The sequence below is a fragment of the Sus scrofa genome, chromosome 4 (assembly GCF_000003025.6).
Source record: "Sus scrofa isolate TJ Tabasco breed Duroc chromosome 4, Sscrofa11.1, whole genome shotgun sequence".
Classification (NCBI taxonomy): Eukaryota; Metazoa; Chordata; class Mammalia; order Artiodactyla; family Suidae; genus Sus; species Sus scrofa.
The window spans coordinates 122,571,777-122,594,285 of NC_010446.5; the positions used below are offsets into that span (position 1 = coordinate 122,571,777).

General features: G+C 50.3%; 1 protein-coding gene across 1 annotated transcript in view; it reads right to left on the minus strand.

The window, feature by feature from the left end:
* The window catches only part of SLC44A3 (solute carrier family 44 member 3), a 93,726-nt gene that overhangs the window by 43,855 nt on the left and 27,362 nt on the right, over window positions 1–22,509 (minus strand). Inside the window, exons 8-10 of the mRNA XM_021090183.1 lie at window positions 21,485–21,609; window positions 16,231–16,417; window positions 3,981–4,146 (exon numbers count right to left, since the gene is read on the minus strand). Of these exons, the coding sequence (XP_020945842.1) occupies window positions 3,981–4,146; window positions 16,231–16,417; window positions 21,485–21,609 (478 nt within the window). The remainder of the gene's footprint in view (window positions 1–3,980; window positions 4,147–16,230; window positions 16,418–21,484; window positions 21,610–22,509) is intronic.

The following is a 22,509-nucleotide window of genomic DNA, read 5'->3' on the forward strand; positions in this document are numbered from 1 at the left end:
AGCCATTCTGAATGTTGTGAGATGATATCTCACTGTGGTTTTGATTTGCATTTCTCTGATGACTAGAGATGTTGAGCATCGTTTCATGTGCCTGATGCCATCTGTATGTCTTCTTTGGAAGAATGTTTATTTAGGTCATCTGCCCATTTTTAACTTTTTTTTTATATTGAATTGTATGAGTTCTTGATATATTTTGGATATTAACTTTTTATCAGTCATAGGATCTGCAAATATTTTCTCCTATTCAGTAGGTTGTCTTTTTATTTTATTTCCTTTGCTGTGCAGAAGCTTTTAAGTCTAATTAGGTCCCCTTTGTTTATTTTTGCTTTTGTCTCCTTCTTCTGAGGAGACAGATCCAAAAAAATACGTATTATTACAACCTATGTCAGAATGTTATGCCTATGGTTTCTTCTAGAAGTTTTATGGTTTCCAGTCTGACATTTGGATTTTTAATCCATTTTGAGTTTATTTTTGCTATGGTATGAAAAAAATGTTCTAATTTCATTCTCTGACATCTTCTTGTCCAGTTTTCCCAGCACCAATTATCAGAGACTCTCTTTTCCCCATTGTATATTGCCCCCTTTGTCATAGATGAATTGCCTATAAGTGCATGGGTTTATTTCTAGGCTTTCTATTTTGTTCCATTGAACTATATATCCATTTTTGTGCCATCGTAGCTTTGTAGTTTTAACTACTGTAGTTTTGTAGTATAATCTGAAGTCAGGAGTGTGATACCTCCAGCTTTGTTCTTTTTTTCCAAGAGTACTCTGGCTATTTTGGATTTTTGGTGGTTCCATATAAATTTTAGGGTTATTTCTTCTATTTCTATGAAAAATGTCATGGATATTTTGATAGGAATTGCATTAAAGCTGTAGATTGCTTCGGGCAGTATGGACATTTTAACAATATTAATTCTTCCAACCCATGAACACAGGATATCTTTCCATTTCTTTGTATCAGTTTTAATTTCCTTCAGTGTTTTATAGTTTCAGAATATAGGTCTTTTACCCATTCTAGTTCTTCTTCTAGCCTGTCATCTGTTTTTCTCTCTAAAGTTTTTGGGATCTTCTCTTTACTCATGTCCTCTAGCTCTGGGAAAGTTTGTTAATTTCTTCCCTTCTTTCTCCTTTGTTCTCTATTTCTGGAACTCCTACTAGTCAGCTGCTGAGTGTCCTATATTATCCTTTAACTTGTAAACTGGGAAAGTTTGCTAATTTCTTCCTGTCTTTCTCCTTTGTTCTCTATTTCTGGAACTCCTACTAGTCAGCTGCTGAGTGTCCTATATTATCCTTTAACTTGTAAATCTCTCCTATTTTCCATCTCTTTTTGTATTACCTTCTAGAAGACTTCTTCAACTTTATATTTTAATCCTCTAATAGAAAATCTTCACCTTTGCAATCATATTTTTAATTACAAAGAGGTACTTCTTGTTCTTTCACAATTTTTAATTCTTTATGGAATTTAAGTAAGAATTTCTTGGTTCTCTGAGTATATTATAACTGTTGTTGGTGGTGTTTTGTTTGTTTGCTTGTTTGTTTGCAGTTTCTTTCTGTCACCTGCATTGTACCTATTTCCCTAAACTATTTTTGTTTGTTTTGTTCATTTTGACCTTTTTCTTTCACTAAAGGCTTCTTCAAATATTTAATAATTACTGATTACCAGTTCATATTTAAGAGTGAGACACTGAAGAGTGAGTTGGAGTTTCTATGCAAGGGTGACTATTGACTGGTGACTGTTGACTGGTTTTACTAGCTGGTTCAGAGTCAGGGAACCAGGTCATTTCATTGGGAGACCCCCACATGGCACCACCTGTAGGTCTTTTCCTCGGATTAGACAATTTATTCAAAGAAGAATCCAATGATCTCCTGCCTGGCTGTCCACATCCTAGGGGCTGAGGTGTGGAGTGCAGCTTGGTAGTAGGTAGAATACTATTCAGTATTTAGACTTTTATTCGCTTCCCCTTCTTTCAGCACAGAGCCTTGCTCCAGCCTCAGCTGTGCCAGGTGCCACACATCCAGACCCTCTCTGATGACCTCTCCAGAGAGCAAAGCTCCCATCTCCTGCTGGTGCAGAGGAGGGCCCTGGGAAGATCCTTAACTCATCTCTGGAAGCACATTTTACACTCAAATTCCTGAGCCTCTCTAGGTTTCTGTGGCTCAAACCAGCCTCCTCTCCCCCGGAACACACAGAGATAAACGATTCTAGGTTTCTCCAGTCTGCTCAGAGTCATTACTCACCCATCCTCTCTTCAGCTTTCAAGGCTTGGATGATGTTACTTATCTGCTATCATGGCCTCTGTTTCCTGCTGCTGTTGCATGTTTATGCTTTTTTTGTTCTTTCATGATTTGGGAAGAGGCATTGGAATGGGAGGAGGGTTAGGCGGTACATAGATACACTTCACTGGAAGTTAAGTCAAAAGCCCTCATTGAAAATGCTTTGATTTTGTGGTTCTAAAATTGTCCAAAATCACTGCTGTCAGAGGGATGTGACCTGCTGTTAGAGTAATTTTTGCTCCTCTACCCAGGAGCAAGCACACACACCACCCCCTCCAGCGGCTTGAAGGTTCTCAGTGCCAAGGGCTCCAGGCCTCTGGGCATCCTACAGGGTCTCTAATGATGGAGGTGCCCCAAAAGCCCCTCTTAATAAAACCCACAGTGCTCCTTATCTTTGGGAGATAATTGCTCTAGGGCGTGAATCATCCCTGGTTGACTTTGTTGCCCCCACAAACCCTCTTGTTTTTCTACTCATTTAGTCTGAGAGATTAGAGGAGGAACAGCCCCATCGGGAGTAAACTTCCTGTTCTAAGTCTGACCCTGTCATTGTACTGGCTGTGCTCGTCTTGTCTGTGGTTTTATCTTTGCCCCATGGAGAGTCATACACACACAAGGGGTAAAGGGTTGAGGTTGTGTGTGTGTGTGTGTGTGTTTACACTTCTGTCCTCCCCTATCTCATCAAGACAATGGAGGGTAAACACTTAAATAAGTACTATACTGAACGGAGAAGCAAGTAATTAATTCACTCGTACTTAACTATATGAACACAAACGATATTTTATAGCCACATACAATTCCCTTCGGATTTCAAATTATTTTCTAAGCAAATATTCTCCTCATTTCATATGGGATAAAATGATGCTCATAGAATTTACTGAAGTGTGTTCCAAACAGATGAGTAAGTTTACAAAGACTGAAGTCAGTAAGAACGGATATTGACAGAGGAGTCAACCCTTCCCATGTCTTTCAATTCTAAGCAGGATGATTACTTCCCTGTTTGGCTTCCTTCTGGATTTTCTTTTTCTTTCTTTCTTTCCTTTCTTTCTTTGTTTCTTCCTTCCCTCCCTCCTTTTCTTTCTTTCTCTTTCTTTCTTTCTTTCTTTCTTTCTTTCTTTCTTTTTTTCCTTTCTTCCTTCCTTCCTTCCTTCCTTCCTTCCTTCCTTCCTTCCTTCCTTTCTTTCCTTTCCTTTCCTTTCCTTTCCTCCCTCTCTTCCTTCTTTTTCTTTCTTTCTCCCTCTCTCTTTTTTTTGTGTGTGTTTTTCTAGGGCCACACCCGCAGCATATGGAGGTTCCCAGGCTAGGGGTCAAATCGGAGCCACAGCTGCCAGCCTACACCACAGCCACAGCAATGCAGGATCCAAGCCGTGTCTGTGACCTACACCACAGCTCACGGCAACACCAGATCCTTAACCCACTGAGTGAGGCCAGGGGTTGAACCTACGTCCTCATGGATACTAGTGAGGTTCATTTTCGCTGAGCTGGGATAGGAACTCCCTGGATTTTCTAACTTAACACAGAAGAGGCTGGAAATGTGTTAGATTTTAGACATAACACTTCACTTTACTGCCGAATGAGTACCCTGCCTATTGGAGCACAGTCTCTTGGCCAATCCCGTTTGGAGGGGTCACGCCAAAGCTCTAAATCGTCTTTGAGATACACAACATGAAGCACACAGACAAACCAATAAGAGCAGCCCGCTAGACCTACCTGTTGAAATAACACGTAACCACTGCCCCAGCTATGGTCATCTGCTGGCACACCAGGATGAATTCGCTAGTCCAGATGAGGCCAATTAAATGGTACCACCACATATACCGAATGCCCGAAAGAGGCTTGTATTCCACTTGGCCGCCTTCGACAACTTGTGCAGCTCCTAAAATTTAAAACACAAACATATTTTACACCTGCTTTCCTAAACCTGGAAGAAGATTCAACGGGCCATGCTGCCTCGTGCCTGGGCATTACATGAAACACAGATGCCAAAGTCAAGCTTGAAGCACCCACCATAATTTAAGACCCTCACAGCAAAAGTAAAACTTGAGAACCTACGTTGTATTTAGCTTATGGATAATGTCAACAGGGATACTTACGATGACTGAGTGGTAGGCAATCTGCAAGACATCCGATCCTCACTCTAATACTCACCCCACTTTACAGATGTGAAAACTGAGGTTTGGAAGAGTCAAGCGACTGTTGCAAAGTCTCACTGCTCACGATCCATGGAGGGAGAATGTACGACTGGGCACAATGGACTCTAAAACCCATGGTCATTCCACCACACCACCTTGTGATTCCAACAAAACTTATGTTGACGAAGGCACACAAAGCCATCAGGACTGCATGAGAGACCCCTACCTCACCAAAAATTTGTAAGAGACAAAGATCTTCACTGATTTCAAAGGGGTCCATCTCAGATTCCACTTCAAGAGCAAACTCTTCCAGTGCATTTATAATGCCTACCGGGGAGTTCCCATCGTGGCTCAGTGGTAACAAAGCAACTAGTATCCATGAGGACGTGGGTTTGATCCTAGGCCTTGATCAGTGGGTTAAGGATCTGGTGTTGCTGTGGCTGTGATGTAGGCCGGCAGCAACAGTTCTGATTCAATCCCTAGCCTGGGAACTTCCATTCCATACGCTACAGGTGTGGCCTAAAAAGCAAAAAAAAAAAAAAAAAAAGCCCTTGAATAGCTCTGCAATTCAATTCCCTTCCATCTGGGTCTGATATAAACCAAATCCCAAATGCTCTGAGACTGCATTTGATTTCTAGATGTCTTCTACTGTATATTTTAAATAAACTACTATAAGAAGATGATACTTAGGAGTTCCCTCGTGGCTCAGTAGGTGAAGGACCTGGCATTGTCACTGCTGTGGTATGGGTTCAATCCCTGGCCTAGAATTTCTATATGCTGCAGTTGCAGCCAAAAAAAAAAAAAAAAAAAAAAAAAAAAATGGCAAGACCTACCACTTGAAGACCAGTTAAACACAGTTTCATATTTCCTTTCATAACTATACAGTTCATTTAGGCTCCTAACTCCTGTGTCTGTGACATGCACAGTAAGGGCCTGGGCAAAGGAAGTGGGAGAAGCTAATCAGGCTGCAGGGCAAGCTGATGCCACAGACAGAGGCCGGTCTCAGTAACTTACACTCTGTGTCCTCTGAACAAGAGTCACATTGTGAGAAGCGGTGCAGCAGCCTGGTGTGCAGAGAGAAGTTAATATTTTATTCAACACTGGGCTCATTCTGGCTTGGAGGCAATCTCGGTGTCAGGTAAGGCACTGACCAATCCTGATGCTTTTCCAAAATGGGTGTGTTTCAGAAAAGCATTCCCAGCCCCAAAGGAGGTGACCTCTCATGCAAAGGTAAATGAGGTGAGTGGAAGAGCCAACACGCACACTGCTGCCCCCAGGTGGCCACAGTGCCCGGGACAGACTGCACTTTGTAGGAACAGGTCTACGGCATCCGACTTGGGTTGGTGGGGGTGGAGGACGGCTGACTTCCTCGACAGATGAAAGGCAGGTAAAAACAGAGAGTGCTAAGGGGGGGCGCATCCTGCATCGAGTCTGACCTCTGCAGCCAACGGCACATTGGCCCACATCCCAGCCTGGCACGCTGATGGTGACAGTCAGCCAGCAGAGCGGGGCTAAAGGGATAACTCACGGTCCGTGCACCCTTGGACCCGCGGCCCTCCCCAGAGACGCTGAACCCACAAGCTGTTCTTGCTTCTGAACATCCTTGGCGAAAGCATCGCCTCCCTATTCTTCCAGTGCAGTGATACCAGGCTATTTACAGACCTTCCTTTAGGTCAGGGTTTTTCATCCTCCCCACACGGCAGCTGGCATTTTGGATCAGATCATTCGTTGCTGGGGGGTGGGCGTGGGGGCTGTGCTGTGCATTTGTAGCATGTTTAGCAGCTTCCCTGGCCTCTACCCACTAGATGCCAGGAGCTTCCTCCCTCCCATCCTCCAGTTTTGACAACCCCAAATGTCTCCAAACATTGCCAAATGCCACCTGGGGGACAAAACCGCTGCTTGAGAACCACTGCTTTAAGCAAACATTCTGGGAGGAATCGGTTGCTCTGGCTTCCGGGTGAAGGCTTAGGAAGCAGCAGCCTTTGGGGGGGTGGTGTGTCGGGGGTGTTGGTGCGCACGGCTGCCCTCTCCTGGACGGCCGGGCCAGTGCAGGCAAGAGCCCCTCGCGTCCAAAGAGCAGCTGCTTTGTTACCGAGGACCTTCACAACACAGCTCCCACCACCAGGGTGCCCGGGGCATGGGGGTGGGAAGGGCACTGAACTGGGAGAGGGCTTGGTTCCCATCTCAGCTTTGACACACGTGCTAAGCGACCTGGGCCTGAGTTCTCTCCCTGCAAAGATGAGGAGGGAAGACAAGCTGAGCCCAGGAACAGAGCTTACAGGCTTGGGGACTGAGATTCAAATCTCTGCACTGTCCCCTATGGCAGACCGGCCTCGGGCAGGTTGTGAGGTTATGGGACCTTTGAAAACCTCTGTGTCATCATCTGAGATCTGAAGGCTTACCTACTTCTCACTCCTTGTTGATTCCATGAGCTCTCATGGTTCTAAATGCCGTACATGGAGCTGCTATGGGGGTTAAACAGGTAGGTGCTGAGGAACTATAAGGTCAGTAGAGAGTTAGCTGTAACTGAGATATAGGTGGCTATGACTCTGATTCTGAAATCAACAAATATTTATTTAGCATATACTGCATGCTAGGGTCATGCTGGACAGTAATTACTGGGGGGAGGGGGTGAAAAAGACAAATAAAAAAACATCAAGAAACCATCAGAGTGGGTGCTCCTGTTGCAGTGCAGTGGGAACAAATCCGACTAGGAACCATGAGGTTGTGGGTTCGATCCCTGGCCTTGCTCCGTGGGGTAAGGATCCAGCGTTGCCGCGAGCTGTGGTGTAGGCTGCAGATGCGGCTCGGATCTGGCATTGCTGTCGCTGTGGCGTGGGCCAGTAGCTGCAGCTCCGATTCAGCCCCTAGCTGGGAACTTCCATATGCCGCAGGGGCAGCCCCAAAAAGCAAAAAGAAAAAAAAAGAAAGGAAAAAGAACAAAGAAACCATCAGTGTGAACACCAGGAACTTACATGTCCCTACGTTCCTCTATTCCTCTGGCTTCTGGGCTGTTTACAATTTCTCCTCCAGCCTCTAGGAGCTTTTCCCCTTCCTCACTGGGTCATGACCTCGCTTCCCGTTTCTTTGAGAAAGTGAAGCAATCAGAAAACCTCTGCTGACACCTCTGCCCATGAACAGGAGTCCACAGTCGAACCCCCTTAACGTGAGAAACTGTCCGTGAGCCAACCTGCTAGATCCCCTTCCTCACCTACGTGAAGACACCACTTAGAAGTTCTCCCTTTCTTGCTCCATCAAAATATTCCCCTCTGCTGAACCATGGTTCATCAGCTCACGATGCCTGACTGCCTTTCTGCCTCCACTTCCTGCTTCCCTGTTCCTTTTCAGCCACATTTCTCAAGATCGTGTCTTATTCTCTCCACGTCTTCCCCTCTGCCTTTCTCTTACCATGATCCACTCCCCACACGTCTCTGAAACCTTGTCTCACATCCATGCTGCCAACTTCAATGGTCAACGCTTAGGTCTCCTCTGATGTGCTGGACTCTTCACCCCATCCCAGGACGGCACCACTGGCCGCTCCCTTCCGCTTCCTTTCCTCACTGTGCCGCGTCTCCAGGACCTCATGACAGGGACACGCCCCAAAGCACAGTCCTCGGATTTCTTTTCTCTCTACACGCATTCGAATCTAATGTTTTAAAGTACTATTTATATGCTTCCAATTCCCGAATGTAGATTTCCAGCTGGGCCTTCTCCAGAAACTTCGGACTCAAACAGCTAACTGCCCACTTGACCTCTCCAGCCGCTGCCCAAGACATCTCAGTCGACACCACTAAAATCGAACTTCTTATCTCCCCCTAAAACACTCCAAAGTCTTGTCCCCTCTCAGCGATGGCCGTCCCATCTCCCATTTGCTGAAGCTAAAAAGCCCCAGTGTCACGCCCTTCTCCTTTCTTTCGCGGCCCCCATGCCTCCGGAAGTCCTTCAGCACAGACGCGGAATCCGACGTGCCACACCACGCCCACCATCAAACCCCACACCACGCCCACCATCAAACCCCCTTCTAAGCCCCCATCCGCTCCTCTCGGGACCACCGCCACTACACTGGAAGTCAGACACATCACTACGCTGCTTCAAGTGCTGTAAGGACTTCCCATCTCAGGAACAAAGTTCCCACAACGGCCTCCAAGGCCCAGGATCCAACCTTGTGCTCTCTCTGACCCCTGCCCACACCGTTCTGCCCCCTCGGGCTGAACGGGCCTCCGTGCTGTATCCCCAGCACCTCTGCTCTGTGCGGTCCCCTTGGCTTAGAGCATTTTCCCTTCCTTTATAGAGCCCCAGGGCTCTGCCCTCACTCCTTCTAATCTTTGCTCACAAATGATCTGCTCAGTGAGGCCTCCCCAGTCACTAAGTTTAAAATCATGGAGTTCCCATCATGGCGCAGTGGTTAGTGAATCCTACTAAGAACCGTGGGGTTGTGGGTTAGATCCCCGGCCTCGCTCAGTGGGTTGAGGATCCGGCATTGCCGTGAGCTGTGGTGTGGGTCGCAGATGCAGCTTGGATCCCATGTTGCTGTGGCTCTGGTGTGGGCCAGCGGCTACAGCTCCAATTGGACCCCTGGCCTGGTTACCTCCACGTGCAGTGGGAGCGGCCCTAGAAAAGGAAAAAAAAAAAAATTAATAAAATAAAATAAAATCACATCCCTTCCTAAGCATTTCCTATTACTCTCCTCTGCTCCATTTTTCTCCATACCACTTAGCGACTTCTAATATACTATAAAATTCACTTACTTATTGTATTTAAAGCCTTCCTCTGGCTTTCAAATTGGAAGGAAAGCTGTATCTCTAGCATCCATAATAGGGTCTGAGACAGTAAATATTCAATAAATATTTGTTGAATGAATGACTGCATGAGAGAATGAACCAACCTTCCTCAAGTGATATGTCCTGTCATAAAGAGAGGAATGCAAATTGGAACAACACTGTAGAAAACAGTAGGGTGGTACTCCAGAAAACTAAATACACAACAACCCAGTTGATCCAGCAACCCCACTGCTGGGCACATATCCAGACAAAGCTACAATTCAAAGAGACACATGCACCCCTATGTTCACTGCAGCACTATTCACATTAGCCAAGACACAGAAACAACTTAAATGTCCATCAACAGATGAATGGACTAAGACGATGTGGTATATATACACAATGGAATATTACTCAACCATAAAAAAGAACAAAATAATGCCGTTTGCAGCAACATGGAAGCAACTAGAGATTCTCATACTAAGTGGAGTAAGTCAGAAAGAAAGACAAATACCCCATGCTATCACTTACATGTGCAGTCTAAAACGTGGCACGAATGATCCTGTCTACAAAACAGAAACAGATTATGCTCATGGAGAGCAGCCATGTGGTTGCCGGGGAGAGCAGGGAGTGGGATGGATGGGGAGTTTGGGGTTCGTAGATGCAAACTGTTATGTTTGGAATGGGTAAGCAATGGGGTCCTGCTGTACAGCACAGGGAACTAGGTCCAGTCTTTTGGGTTGGAATATGACGGAAGTATGAAAAAAAAAAAAAGAATGTACATATATGTATGACTGGGTCACTCTTCTGTACAACAGAAATTGAAGACACATTGCAAACCGACTATACTTTAATAAAAAAGAGAGAAATAATGAAAATAATAATGCTATTTTAAAAATCAAGGCATGAGGCCAGTTTTCCAGAAGTCTTCCTAGACATCATCATTGTGACCCGGAGGAAATTCATCACGCAGCCAGCTGTAAATACGGGTATTACACGCAAGCTTTAAAGCATTTTTGAAATGATGCTAACGATCAATGCAAAAGGTAGTCCAGCTGGTTGGGATAATTTCTCCAAGGATACAGGCTCGACTTCAAAAGGTTCTATGTTCTAGCACATTCTGTGGCCTTGGGCTCTTACAGCGAACTGGCTCAATGTTCTGCTGACACCCATCCTGCCTCTGCCTCCCACTGGCTCAGCTCCTGCTCTGACAGCACAACGATTAGGGAAAAAGAGAAGAAAATCTCATTGGCATTGAAGCTGCAATTTACCCAATTCTTTCTGTGTATACATCTCATTTCTTTTCTTTCTCTCTCTCTCTCTTTTTTTTTTTTTTGTGTGTGTTGTGTGTGTGTGTGTGTGTGTGTCTTTTTTTTAGGGCTGCACCCAAGGCATACGGAGATTCCCAGGCTGGAGGTCTAATTGGAGCTGTAGCCGCCAGCCTACACCACAGTCACAGCAATGCCAGATCCAAGCTGAGTCTGCAACCTACACCACAGCTCACGGCAACACTGGATCCTTAACCTACTGAGCGAGGCCAGGGGTTGAACCTGCGTCCTCACAGATGCTAGTCAGATTCGTTTCCGCTAAGCCTTGAGGGGAACTCCTGGTATACATCTCATTTAATACAACACCAAAGTGAATACATTCACTGACTCAGCGCACACTGAACGCACTCGAGGGCTGTGCACTGAGCTTAGAAACGAAAAGACACGGTCCCTGTCCTCCAAATGTTCCTTCTCTGAGGGATGACAACACACAAGCCGATACATTGCACCGCTGTTCTTTCCAGGCTTACCACCACCTGACATAATATATTTGCTGTTTATGTCCTCTCTCCCGACTCACTAGTGCCTTTAGCTGTTCAATGCTGTATCTCCAGTACCCAAGCCACACAGCAGGCATTCGATGAATATTTGCTGCAAGACCGAATCATATTAAAAATGCATGGAAAAATAAAGAAGAAATATGTAAGTATGCCTGGGGAATTTACAGGAGATTGTCAAAGAAGTGTAACACTCAACACCAATCTTGAATAATGCCTAGTTTTCCAAGCAGTTTGGGGTAGAAAGTTGGGCTGAGAGTTAGAAAGAGAGCCGATTCCAAAGTCACAGCAGGTGCAAAGGCACTGAGATGTTCATGGAGACGGTTTTCCTTTGACTTTCCCACAGGAGCCATAAATTTGAAAAGCGGGGGCTGTTTCAAATCTCTCTTATGCAATCTCCCTCCACAGTCATTCCTAGAACAGGGCTGGGCACTAGCAGTCTTTTTCTGGTCTTTTTTTTTTTTTTTCTTTTTTTTTTTAGGGTCGCACCTGCAGCATACGGAGGTTCCCAGGCTAGGGGTTGAATCGGAGCTGTAGCCGTGGGCCTATGCCACAGCCATGGCAATGTGGGATCCGAGCCACATCTATAACCCACACCACAGCTCCCGGCAACGCTGGATCCTTAACCCACTGAGCGAGGTCAGGGATTGAACCTGCATTCTCATGGACGTGAGTCAGATTCATTTCCGCTGAGCCTCAACAGGAACTCCCACTAGCAGGCTTTTGTAAAATAATTCAGTTATCTTCTAGATGGCTGATAACTTAAAAAGAAAAAAAGACAATTTTCTTTTAGACTCTGTTCTCAAATAAGCCACGTGGAGCAGAGGATAAACCACCAAAGCAATGCTGGTGCTAACAACCCCTTAGTTACATTAGGTCCTGATATAAGGAACACGTACGGCCCCCTATCTGCAAACGGAAGCTCTGGTCTCAGGGCAGCCCTCTCACATCTCCTAGAGGCAGCCTAGATGCAGAGACGGGAGACAGGAAGCCTGGAGGGGGAACACACACGGAAGCTGAGAGCCAGCCGGGTCCTGGGTCCCTGGGTGGGAAACTGTCTGAGGCTGCTGCCTCCTTGCCAACACAGTCCTTTGGCTTAGAGCGCTGAGCACACCCCAGTGCTGGCCTCTTCTAAGGGCAGTACCGCCAGGACAGGAACCCCCCCACCAATGGGCCTCCTCCACTGTTGAAGCCCCGGGGCTTCCCGCCCACCTGCTGTAACTGGGGGCCATCCTACCAGCTGGGCTCTTGCCAACCTGCCAAGGGCACCTACCAGGTTCCCCAGGTTATCACCGTTTTCCTGTACTGATGTTTTCCCCCGGGACCTGAGTAGTCACTGTCACAATTGCTGATAGCAGACAAGTCCCAACTGACTACTGTCATTAGTGGGGGGCCTTGATATTGAGACAATCCCCCGACAAGTCAGAAGAGACTGGTTAACAATCACCAAAGAGCTCATCTGGGCAAAACCCGACCAACCTCAGTTCGCTTTTTCTGCTTGTTTTCTTTTTTACACATGAAAATATTAACGCATTCAACCATCTGACGCAATAACAATCGCACAAGTATTTACCCACTGAGGACACCCCCACAACACTGGGGACACTGGGTGGAGACTGAAGAGAGAGCCCGAGGGTATGTGACAGTCTGAGGGGACAGGAAGTGGGACAGTCAGGTGCCCTGCAGGGGTCTCTCAGCACCCATCACCTGGGCATCCGCTGAGATCAAAACATGGAGCAGCGGACCCGCCGGGGCCCAGAGCCCGTCCCTCGGGCTCTGCTCAAAGAGGCCCCTGAAGACAAAGGGAGGCCGGTGCACCCAGCCGGCCCGCAGGCGAGTGGGAGGAGAGGCAGGTGCCGGTCGGGTTTCTGGGATGGCCAAGCCCCAGGAGGACGGCAGGCCGTCCCTCTGCGACACCCTCTCTCCTGCGGAGTCTGGCATCCACCTGCTTGGAGAGTCCTGGGCCCCTGGCTTTCTCTCCTGCCCTCCGTTACTCTCACTTCTGCTCGTTTTGCTCCTGCCACTGATAGAGAAAGAACACGTTCTAATACATGACCTTCCGGCGTGCTGCCTTGGGCCTGCAGTGTAGCCGACTGTCTCGGTGCCCCCCCTACTCCCAGTCCTGGGGCCGAGGCTATTTAACAGCCCCCAGGCCCTGGGCCCAGTGGGGCCTAAGAGCAGGACCTGAAGAGGCCCTGCTAGCAGCTTCCCCACCCCCCTGCCCCCGCTGAGCTGCCCTTGGGGCGCGTTCCTCTCGGACTGTGCCTGCAGCTCTCAGCCTTGTCCTCTGTGGCCAGGACCTCTTCTGTGCTTGGCTCTGACCCCACTAAATCCCCTTTGCTTCTTTCTATACTTTCCGATCTTCTGGTAGTTTCTAGCCCATCCTGAGAGGCATTCCCTGACTTATGGGGCAGGGGCGGGGTGGGCTCATTTCAGCGCTCTCATAGCTCCCAAAGTCCTGCTACTGCGATGCTCGGTCCTCAGCCTTTGCCATCCTTTGCAGAGAGCACCCCACTCGTCCCAGTGCCCGGCCCAGGGCCTCTCCCCACGGCGCGCACCCAACATCCGTGCACTGAAGAATCAAAGGATGTGTCCTGCTCCAAAGCGTGGAGGTTTAACCACAGAGCCCATTCCCTTCATACAGACCCAGGGTCCACAACGACCGTGGGCTGTGGCAGCGCCCTGGAGGCTGGCGGAAGGTCCCTCCCTGGTCCTGGCCATGCCTCCTGAGGCCTCACCCAGCCTCTGTGATTGTTCAGTGCCAGAACTCAGCCACAGTCCGCGGCCCAGAGAACGTGCCTCCCGCCACCCTCCTCCCGGCTGCTCTGACCCCAGCCCCTGGCCCTGCCGCACTGCCCCGGGCCCCCAGACAGCACCTCACAGACCCATTCTGCGCCCACCAGCCAGCTGCTGAGGTCACAGTACTGCTTCAACTTGGACCTACACACCTCAGAAGGCCTCAGCTGATGTCAGGGCTTTGAACTCCAGACTCAAGGGACACACAAGGAAGGGATGGGGACACAGGAGGAAGGGGCAGAGCACAGGCTCTGGTCCAGGGCTCACGTCCCGGCTGGATGACCTCCAGCAAACAGCTCTCTCGGGAACTCAGTGTTCCGGCCCATAACTTGAACGTAACACGGGCTCAAAAGGGGGCTGCAATGCTTAGCGGAGAGAACATCAGACAGCACCCAGCACAGACCTCAGATGTTAGGAAATTTTCAGCAAATGCCACTGCCTTCCTTTCGGACCAGGCCAGAGACCACGTTCAGAGAATGAGCGAGAAGACAACTCCCCGGTGCTACCCTGGCTGAGACTTCCACCTGCCCTGCAATTTCTGCTCTTCCATCTTCATCTTTTCTTGGTAACAGCACCTGTAAGTTTTAAACGGTGCCTGGCTGCCCAGATGACACTTCCTGCCCTCCCTGCAGGTAGGGGTGGCCTGTAGCCAGGCTTTGGCCAGTGGGTGCAGGTGGAAGTAGAGTCATGACTCTGGGGGCAGGGGGGTGAGTGAGGGGCTCCCCGTCCTCCCTGCTCCTTCCTAAGGCCGGAATAAGACACGGTGGCCGGATCACGAGTATCTACTTCAGCTGCGAGGCGGAAGCAGGCACGTGAGGCTGTGGAAGGAGAAAGAAGGGGCGTGGGCTGTGACCCCGTCACATGGGCACAAGGTCGCCCCCTTGCAGAGACATTACCTTTCATCTTGTTTCAGCCACTGTTTTTGAGCGTTCAGTCACTGTCACATACACGCGTCCTGAATGAGGACTGTCCTGGACCTGTCCGAGCGAGGTTCCCTGAGGATAACCAGTGCAAGTGCACTGCAGGGCCCGCAGCAAGCTTTCAGAGACCCCGCCCGGCCCTGGCTGCTCATCTTGAAATAATTTCCAAGGGGCGGGTTTACTCCGGGGAGACGGCGAGGTGGAGGGGAACCCAGTGGACTGAGAATCTACGACACAGCAGATGTTCCCGCGGATACGACTGGAGCCAAATAAACTTGATACACCGTTAAGGAAGCACGTTCGCCTTGCTGCTCTGACATCTGCTGTCGTCCTGATCTGCCCGGTGACAGTCTCAGAAAGGAACTCACTCTTTCGTACCCGCATCAGAATGGGAGTTTGGGATGGAACCAAAGCAAGAGAGGAGTGGATGAGAGAAGGTCTCGAACAGTCCCACTCAAAGTGGGGTCCACGGACCAGCGGGCTGGCTCACCCTGTTTGTGGCTGGTCCGTGAGGAGATGAGGAGCTTGTGTCAGAAGCAGGGGGCAACTGCATCCCTAGGCCCCCTGCTTCCTTCCGCTGACATTCTTTTTTTTTCACAGCAAGACTTTCCAGATGGAGGAAGCAATGGCGGATGATAGGTTCTGGCACAAGCACCTTATCCGGTTTCAGAGCCCTTTGCACAGCATCGCTCTGGACTGTGGTTGTTCTCTTATGGGGATTCAAAGCAAACAAACAAAAAATGCAGATACTTAGCCCCACCGGAAACCAAGTGGGTCAGAATCTGAGGATGGGGCCCAGGCACCTGTATTTGATGACGTGCCATAGCTGATGCTGAGGACTCTTTCTGGCAAGAAAGGCGGAGCGGAGCTACGACAGAGGAGCAGAGCAACAGGAATCGTGTGCACTCGCTTTAAACTTAAGCTGCTGCTTCTGAGCACAGGAACTTTTCCCTTTTTTAATGGCCGCGCCTATGGCCTATGGAAGCTCCCAGGCTAGGGGTCGAATCAGAGGTGCGACTGCTGGCCTACACCACAGCCACAGCAACGCTGGATCCTAACCCACTGAGTGAGGCCAGGGACCAAACCTGCATCCTCATTACTAGTTGGGTTCGTTACTGCTGAGCCACGACGGGAACGCCCACAAGAACATTTAAGACGTTCTTTCTGAGTTCATTCCATCACCTACCGAGTTGGTAGGAGTTGGCACATTTAAATCCAGAGATATTTGATAATATTCTTTCTATAGACTTTGGTTCATATCACAGCTCTTTCAATTCTTACTGAATTTACTTTCTCATGACACATAAACCCAGCTTCTTTAAAACCAATAAAAAAAGAGGAAGAATTTCCTGCTTTGCCCCATGACAGAGTCCCCAGCACTGTCACTGCTGCCATCAGGTGCCTCTAGCTGCATCTGGGAAGTTGGCCCCTACAAAAACAGGCCAATGGTTCCCAAAAGGTGAGGCTTCTGTGCATGACTCCAAGGGGACGGGCGTCCCCTTACCTGCTGTCCCCAGCCGTCCTTACCTGCCGTCCCCAGGCTCAGGAGCACCGCCACCCAGAGGACCCAGAAGACAATGAGGATGGCCAGTGTCCACAGCGGCTGGAACAGCAGCAAAGGGGAGGTGCTGATGGCTTTATTTGTGACTTGGAGAAGTTCAACTGTCAATTTGATTCTCTTTCTGAGGATAAAAATCAAGACGAGCAGAACTACCTGGGGAGAAAGGGGTTAGAATATTCAAAATAATGAAGAACTGAGATGAGTTTAAAGCAAATCCTACCATTTTACTGACATCTTCACAAACAGCTCTTTTAAGACAGCTACTTTTACTATAATGGAATAGGTACAGTCTCAGATACTAATTGAACATCTACTATGTGTGCGGACTACTGTGCTAGTTCCTGCAGCTATTTATTTTTTTAAATTTTTTAGTCTTTTCTAGGACCACACCCGCAGCATATGGAGGTTCCCAGACTAGGGGTCTAATTGGAGCTGTAGCCGCTGGCCTAGGCGAGAGCCACAGCAACGCCAGATCTGAGCTGCATCTTCAACCTACACCACAGCTCGTGGCAATACCGGATCCTTAACCCACTGAGCGAGGCCAAGGATCGAACCAGCAACCTCATGGTTCCTAGTCGGATTCGTTAACCACTGCGCCACGACAGAACTCCTTGTTCCTGCAGCTGTAGCAGTGGACAAGACATGGCACCTGCCCTGAAGGAGCTTCCAGTCTGGTCAGAGAGCAGGAGGAAATGAGAATGAGGTCCTCTGGGGTCAGGGACTGTGTTCTATTTCGTTTTCCCTCCTCAGCACCCAAGACACTCAGTGCATCCTGGACAGATGCAGAAGGGCAAGGGGACATGAGGGACAAGTTGCTTCAAAGGAACCTCTGCTGCCCCTCTACTGGCTTTGGCCTCCTTGCATAAAAATGTCACATGAAGAAACAAAGCTCCCTCTACCCCATCCCAGCCCAGCCACTGCCACCTGTCACTCCCTTCACAGGCGAGCTTCTTTGAGGACCAGTCCACACGGCAGTACCCCCACGCGTCCTCAGCTACCTGTAAGCCTCCAGACCCCCCTACTCTCCTGCAACTGGTCTCGCTGAGGTCACCTCAACTGGCCTTCCAAACATGAAACCCCATGAAACATGCCAGGCCTTGCTTGACCTCAGCATGGTGTGTGGGTCTCCCGTCCGCTCCTCTTTCTGAAAACTTTCCCCTTTGACTCTTGTGCTGCTCTTGCGTCCGACTCTCCTACTACTTCTTCCGTTTCGGTTTCTTGGGATTTTTTTAAGGGGGTCTCTCTCACCGTTGTGGGTTTTAGCATCCTTCCTAGATGCTGATAACCATCAAATGAAAATCTCCAGCCTCACCTGTCTCTAGGTGCTGGATGAGTAAGCACATCAGTGACGGACCAGGCCGTGGGTGTCACGCAGTGTGTCAAACTCAAGTTGTCCTGAACCAGATTCGTTACCTTCACGTACAAATCTATTGATTGCCCTTGTATTCCCTACGCCAGGGGCCCCATTTTTTCTGGACTCTTCAAAAACAAATTAAGTTCCTTCCTTGCGTGCTTCATTTTGTCCATACTTACCCTACCGTCTCGCTCAACAGGCTCTACGGTAGAAGTTTATTGTCTGACTGTCACATCCCCTCAAGCTCCTCGAGGGCAGGGCCGTCCCTCAATGTCCAGGGCTGGCAGAGTGCCTGGTGCACACAGCACAAGCCCAGTCACCCAGTGGATCTCTCAGTCTCCCTCTCCCCTCTCTTCCCACTGTTGGCGCCATAGCTGAAGTCCTATCCTCTCTCATCTAGACCCCAATAACCTCCTCACGACCTTCTGCTGTAATCCTTCTGACCCCCCACCCCGCCCCAATCCCTCCTCCAACCCATCGCTAAGGGGATCTTCGTGAAAAGTGGTCAAGGACATCATCTCCCTGCCCCCAGTCCTTTGACATGTCCCCAAAGCTCCTGGACCAGGATGGAAACCATCGTCACTGCCAGTCAGGACCCTCCTGGCACGGCCCTTCCTGCTGCTCCTCTCACGTCCCCACACATGCGGCTCCCTTGACCCAAGAGGCCCTTCCTCTTCCAGCTGGGCTCGGGCACTGCTGCCCTCAAGGATCTCATGGTCGGCTGGTTCAGAGGACAGCGGGGGCGGAGCCTCCTGCCTCAGCTGTGGGGACAAGCTGAGGTGCCAGAGGAAACACAGGAGTTGGCAAGTCTGTAGGAACTTCCATCTCCTGTCCTCAGTGCCCAGCCCAATCGACAGGGAAGGGGGACTTTCGTTTTTTACTACAAATTTTAATGAAGTAAAATGATATAATCCTTAGGCAAATAAAGCTGGTTTCTAGCTCCTGAGTGGAATGCTAAAATACGAGTGTATTTAAACGTGTGTGTGCAATGAAATACTACTCAGCCATAAAAAAGAACAAACGAATGCCATCTGCAGCAACATGGAGGGAACTAGAGACTCTCATCCTAAGTGCAGTCTAGTCAGAAAGAGAAAGACAAATACCATATATCTGGAATCTAATATTCGGTACAAATGAACCTTTCCACAGAAAAGAAACTCATGGACTTGGAGAACAGACTTGTGGTTGCTAAGGGGGTGGGGGAGAGAGTGGGACGATTTGGGAATCCGGGGTTAATAGATGCAAACTATTGCCTTTGGAATGGAGAAGCAATGAGATCCTGCTGGGTAGCACTGGAAACTATATCCAGTCACTTGTGATGGAGCATGAAAATGGGAGAAAAAGAATGTACATATATATGTGTGTGTGACTGGGTCACCTTGGTATATAGTAGAAAATTGACAGCACACTGTCAGCCAGCTATAACGGAAAAAATAAAAATCATTAAAAAATAAAATAAACGCATGTGTGTCTTGCAATGTGTGTGTGTGCAGGAGCATGCATATAAAACGTCCCCTCCTGTTCAAGGTCCACCAGGAGGACACTGATCAGAAACCGCCACTTCCCGGGCCTCAAGGGAGATCAGCGTGACCTCCTGGGGACGGTGCCGGGTGCAGCCGAGCGGGGTGGGCAGCAGAGCCCACTCACTGCAGGGCTCAAGCCCGACCTCACCTTTCTGGCCTCTGAGATGCCAGGTGCTGCCTCTCAGCTGAGGCCCCCGGCTGACACCCTGAGCTGAGCATTTCGTCACCTTTCCACTTGTTCACGGCTGCTAGTGGTGACACGGAAACCATTTAAATAACACTCGCGGGCAGCCCAGAGCAATGTTTTCGAGTTGATTCATAAGGCAGCTGCTGGGCACCCAGGACAGAACACGTCCTCACCCAAGTGGTCCTGGTGGCAGACAAGGGTCTCCCTGGGACTTGGGCCCCTGGGGGGGATGCTTGGGGTCTCCTGGGCTCCAACATGCGACGGGGGGAAGGCAGGTGAGAAGGGGAGGAAGAAGGGGCGAGGGTGGAGGGATGCGACTCTCCTGCTTCCGTTCTCTCCTGCTAACACCCACCCCCTTTCCCTCCCCTGGGAAAGCAGGAGTGACAAAGGGGGGAGGGGAAGGGGCTCCAGCGCTGGGGGCGGGTGGGGTGCTTTCTGCCCCTGGCCCTGCTCAGCTCGAGGGCGGCTGTGGCGGCTGAGACTGGGGTGGGGAGAAGGGAGAAGCAGGGTGGGCAGTGGTCCCAGCAGGGCCCTCCTCCCCACTGGGGGCCAGGGAGCAACAGGGCGGGCTCTCTGCTGGGGATGCTGAGCCTGGGTGGTGGATGCCCCCCTGGGATCCATACCCCGAGGGCAACCTTGCAGCAGAATTCCCAGTGACAGATGGGCTACGAGGTCAAGTCCTTTCTCCAAGGTCACACAATGGGTGGGGTGGCACAGGTCTAGGCTCGAGATTGCAAAGGCAGTCTTTCCCTGTGCTCCGTGTCACAGCACTGCTGGCCTTGTAACCCACCTCACCGTGGGGCCTGTGCGGTCTGTGCATTAGGACTCGCCAGCTCTATCCCCTGGTGCGCGGCCCCCCTTAACAGGTGCTCAGTCCATGGTGATGGCGACAGAGAAGCCAGGGCTCTTCTGAGAATAAGCTCATCAGCAACCGGTACTTGGTAGGAACTCAGTAAGGAGCAGTGGCACACCGGCCGGATAAACGGTATGTGAGCTGCGGTGCGGTCCTACCCTCTGTACCAGCCCTCCCGCTCCCCCTGGACACAGGTGAGAACAGCCCCCCTCGGCTCCCACATTCTCTCCTTTGCCAGCCTAACCCTCAGGGAAGAGCACCCCCAACCCTGGCATCGCAAGGCCATTCGTGGGGAGCTGTGGAGGTGGGCGGCTCGGGGGAGGCCAGCTCTCCCAGCCTCCTGCCCTGCGCCCCTCTGCCCCTCACACCCAACAGCTTTAGCGTGTACTTCTCCCTGGGATGCAGCTTATGTGACGTCTCGTGTGGAAGGAGAAAATACAAGGCCTGGGTCAAATGTGAGAACCTGGGGTTTCCTGAGAGGAGAGAATTGAGCTGGCGAGTGGATCTGCATTTGCTCAAAGATCCTGTGGGCTTGTGGGACGTCCCGGCTGTGGCTCCTCTGTAAAGGGGTTAGTGAGCAACACACTAACAGATGCCCACAGGTCTGCCTGAGGGCAGCTCCAGTCCCCTCCAGGGCATGAGATTCCAGCCCTGCTACCAGCACCCAGGAGGGGACCTGGATGATTTTCGGTGCCCCCCCCCCCAACAACCAGTTTCTCCAGGCTCCACATCCTATGTTCACCTGCTCTCAACAAGGGAGCTCACTGAGGCGGCGGCAGCTTCTCAGCAAACTGAATGAGTCCAGCGGCCGGCAGCTCTGGGCACCAGGGGCTCTGTGAGTTCCAGGGCAGTGGAGCTGTTACACCCTCGAGAGGGCCGGGCACCCGCTGGCGGGAGGCTGGGGGCCTCTCCCCAAACAGTAAAATAGGAACAGTTGTAGGTCTGCCTCCCTCTCTGCTCTAGAGTGTCCACCGTCAGCCACCTGGTGGTGGGGAAGTGGTTTGACTGTATTCGAAGACGACAAATCAGCCAGTGTGATAAGCCAGCCTCAGAGGTGGCAGAAATGACTCAGAAAGAAGTGAGACCTTCTTCATATTTGTTGACCACACCAGTGCATCCCTATGTGGGCATCTCAGCCAAGCCAGAAACGCACAAGTGTGTGTGCACTCATGATGCTAACACGCATGCACATTCTGTGGGGAGAGGAAAACAAGTGCTTGTTGTTTGGGGGTAAAATCCAACGCCTTGGACTGCAGAGTTAACAGCGGCCACTGCTGCTGCTGCTGGAAGGGGCGTTTCTTACCGTGAATACTGTAGACACGAGAGCAAACCCCAGCACACACTGCATGTTTTCCCTTTCGTTGTCCAATTCTACGCTGAGGTCATTGGTGTAGTCGTGATACAGCCACCACAAGACGCCGCAGACAACTGGAAAGCAGACACCAGCGGAACTCAGCCCAGAAGCCATGAAGCGGCCGCCCTTCCCCACACACCGGCGGCCCTGCTCAGGCAGTGAGTCCCAAGTCCCTAGGCTTTCCAGGCAATGACCCGCCCTCTGGAGGAGCGGGGCAGGGCCAGGGCGGTCCCCTGTGGACTTGCCAGATGTGGGGTGGCCACGTGTCTGTGGGAGACACAGGGAGGTGACTCCGGAACACAGGTGTGTCCCGTCGGCCTGGCCCACAGGCTGGGTGCGAGCAGGGAGGAACCGGCAGGATGGTGAGAAGAACATTAGAGTCCAGAGTCTCCCATTTCCCAGGGAGCTCTGCGGGTGACAACTCCAGCCGGAGCCTGGGTATTGGCTTGGCTCCTGCAAAGCTGGTCAGATGCCCTGACATTGCAAATGCTCAGCACTCAGGTACTAAATGCCACCTGCACCACATCCACGGTGACTGCAGGAGTCACAGCCGTCTTTACTAGCTGGAGGACGGGAGGGGCGCCTGTCAGCTGCAGGGCTCCAAGCTGCCGAGGGCAGAGCAGATCATCCAGGGAGAAACACTGTGGCTGGTGGAGGGTTGATTTCTTTGGTCATATGCCAATGGTTAAGCTGAAACAGCCTCTGCAGGATGGAAAATAGCTGGTGCCCCTCGGACCCTCTCCCCGCCAGCTCTGGGAGGGACCTGGCATCCAGCACTGAAGAGGAAATGGTGGGTACAGGGCAGGGTCTCTGGGTTCCTGCCCCAGCTTAGGGCCCCGTCTCTTCAGACTGGCCGGAGCCTTTGTGTGACAATGTGGGTACCCAACGGGTGACGTGAAAATTCAGAAGAAATCTTTACAGGGCTTCCAGCAGGCACTGGAATTGCCTTTTAATGGTATGGAAACCAGCACCAC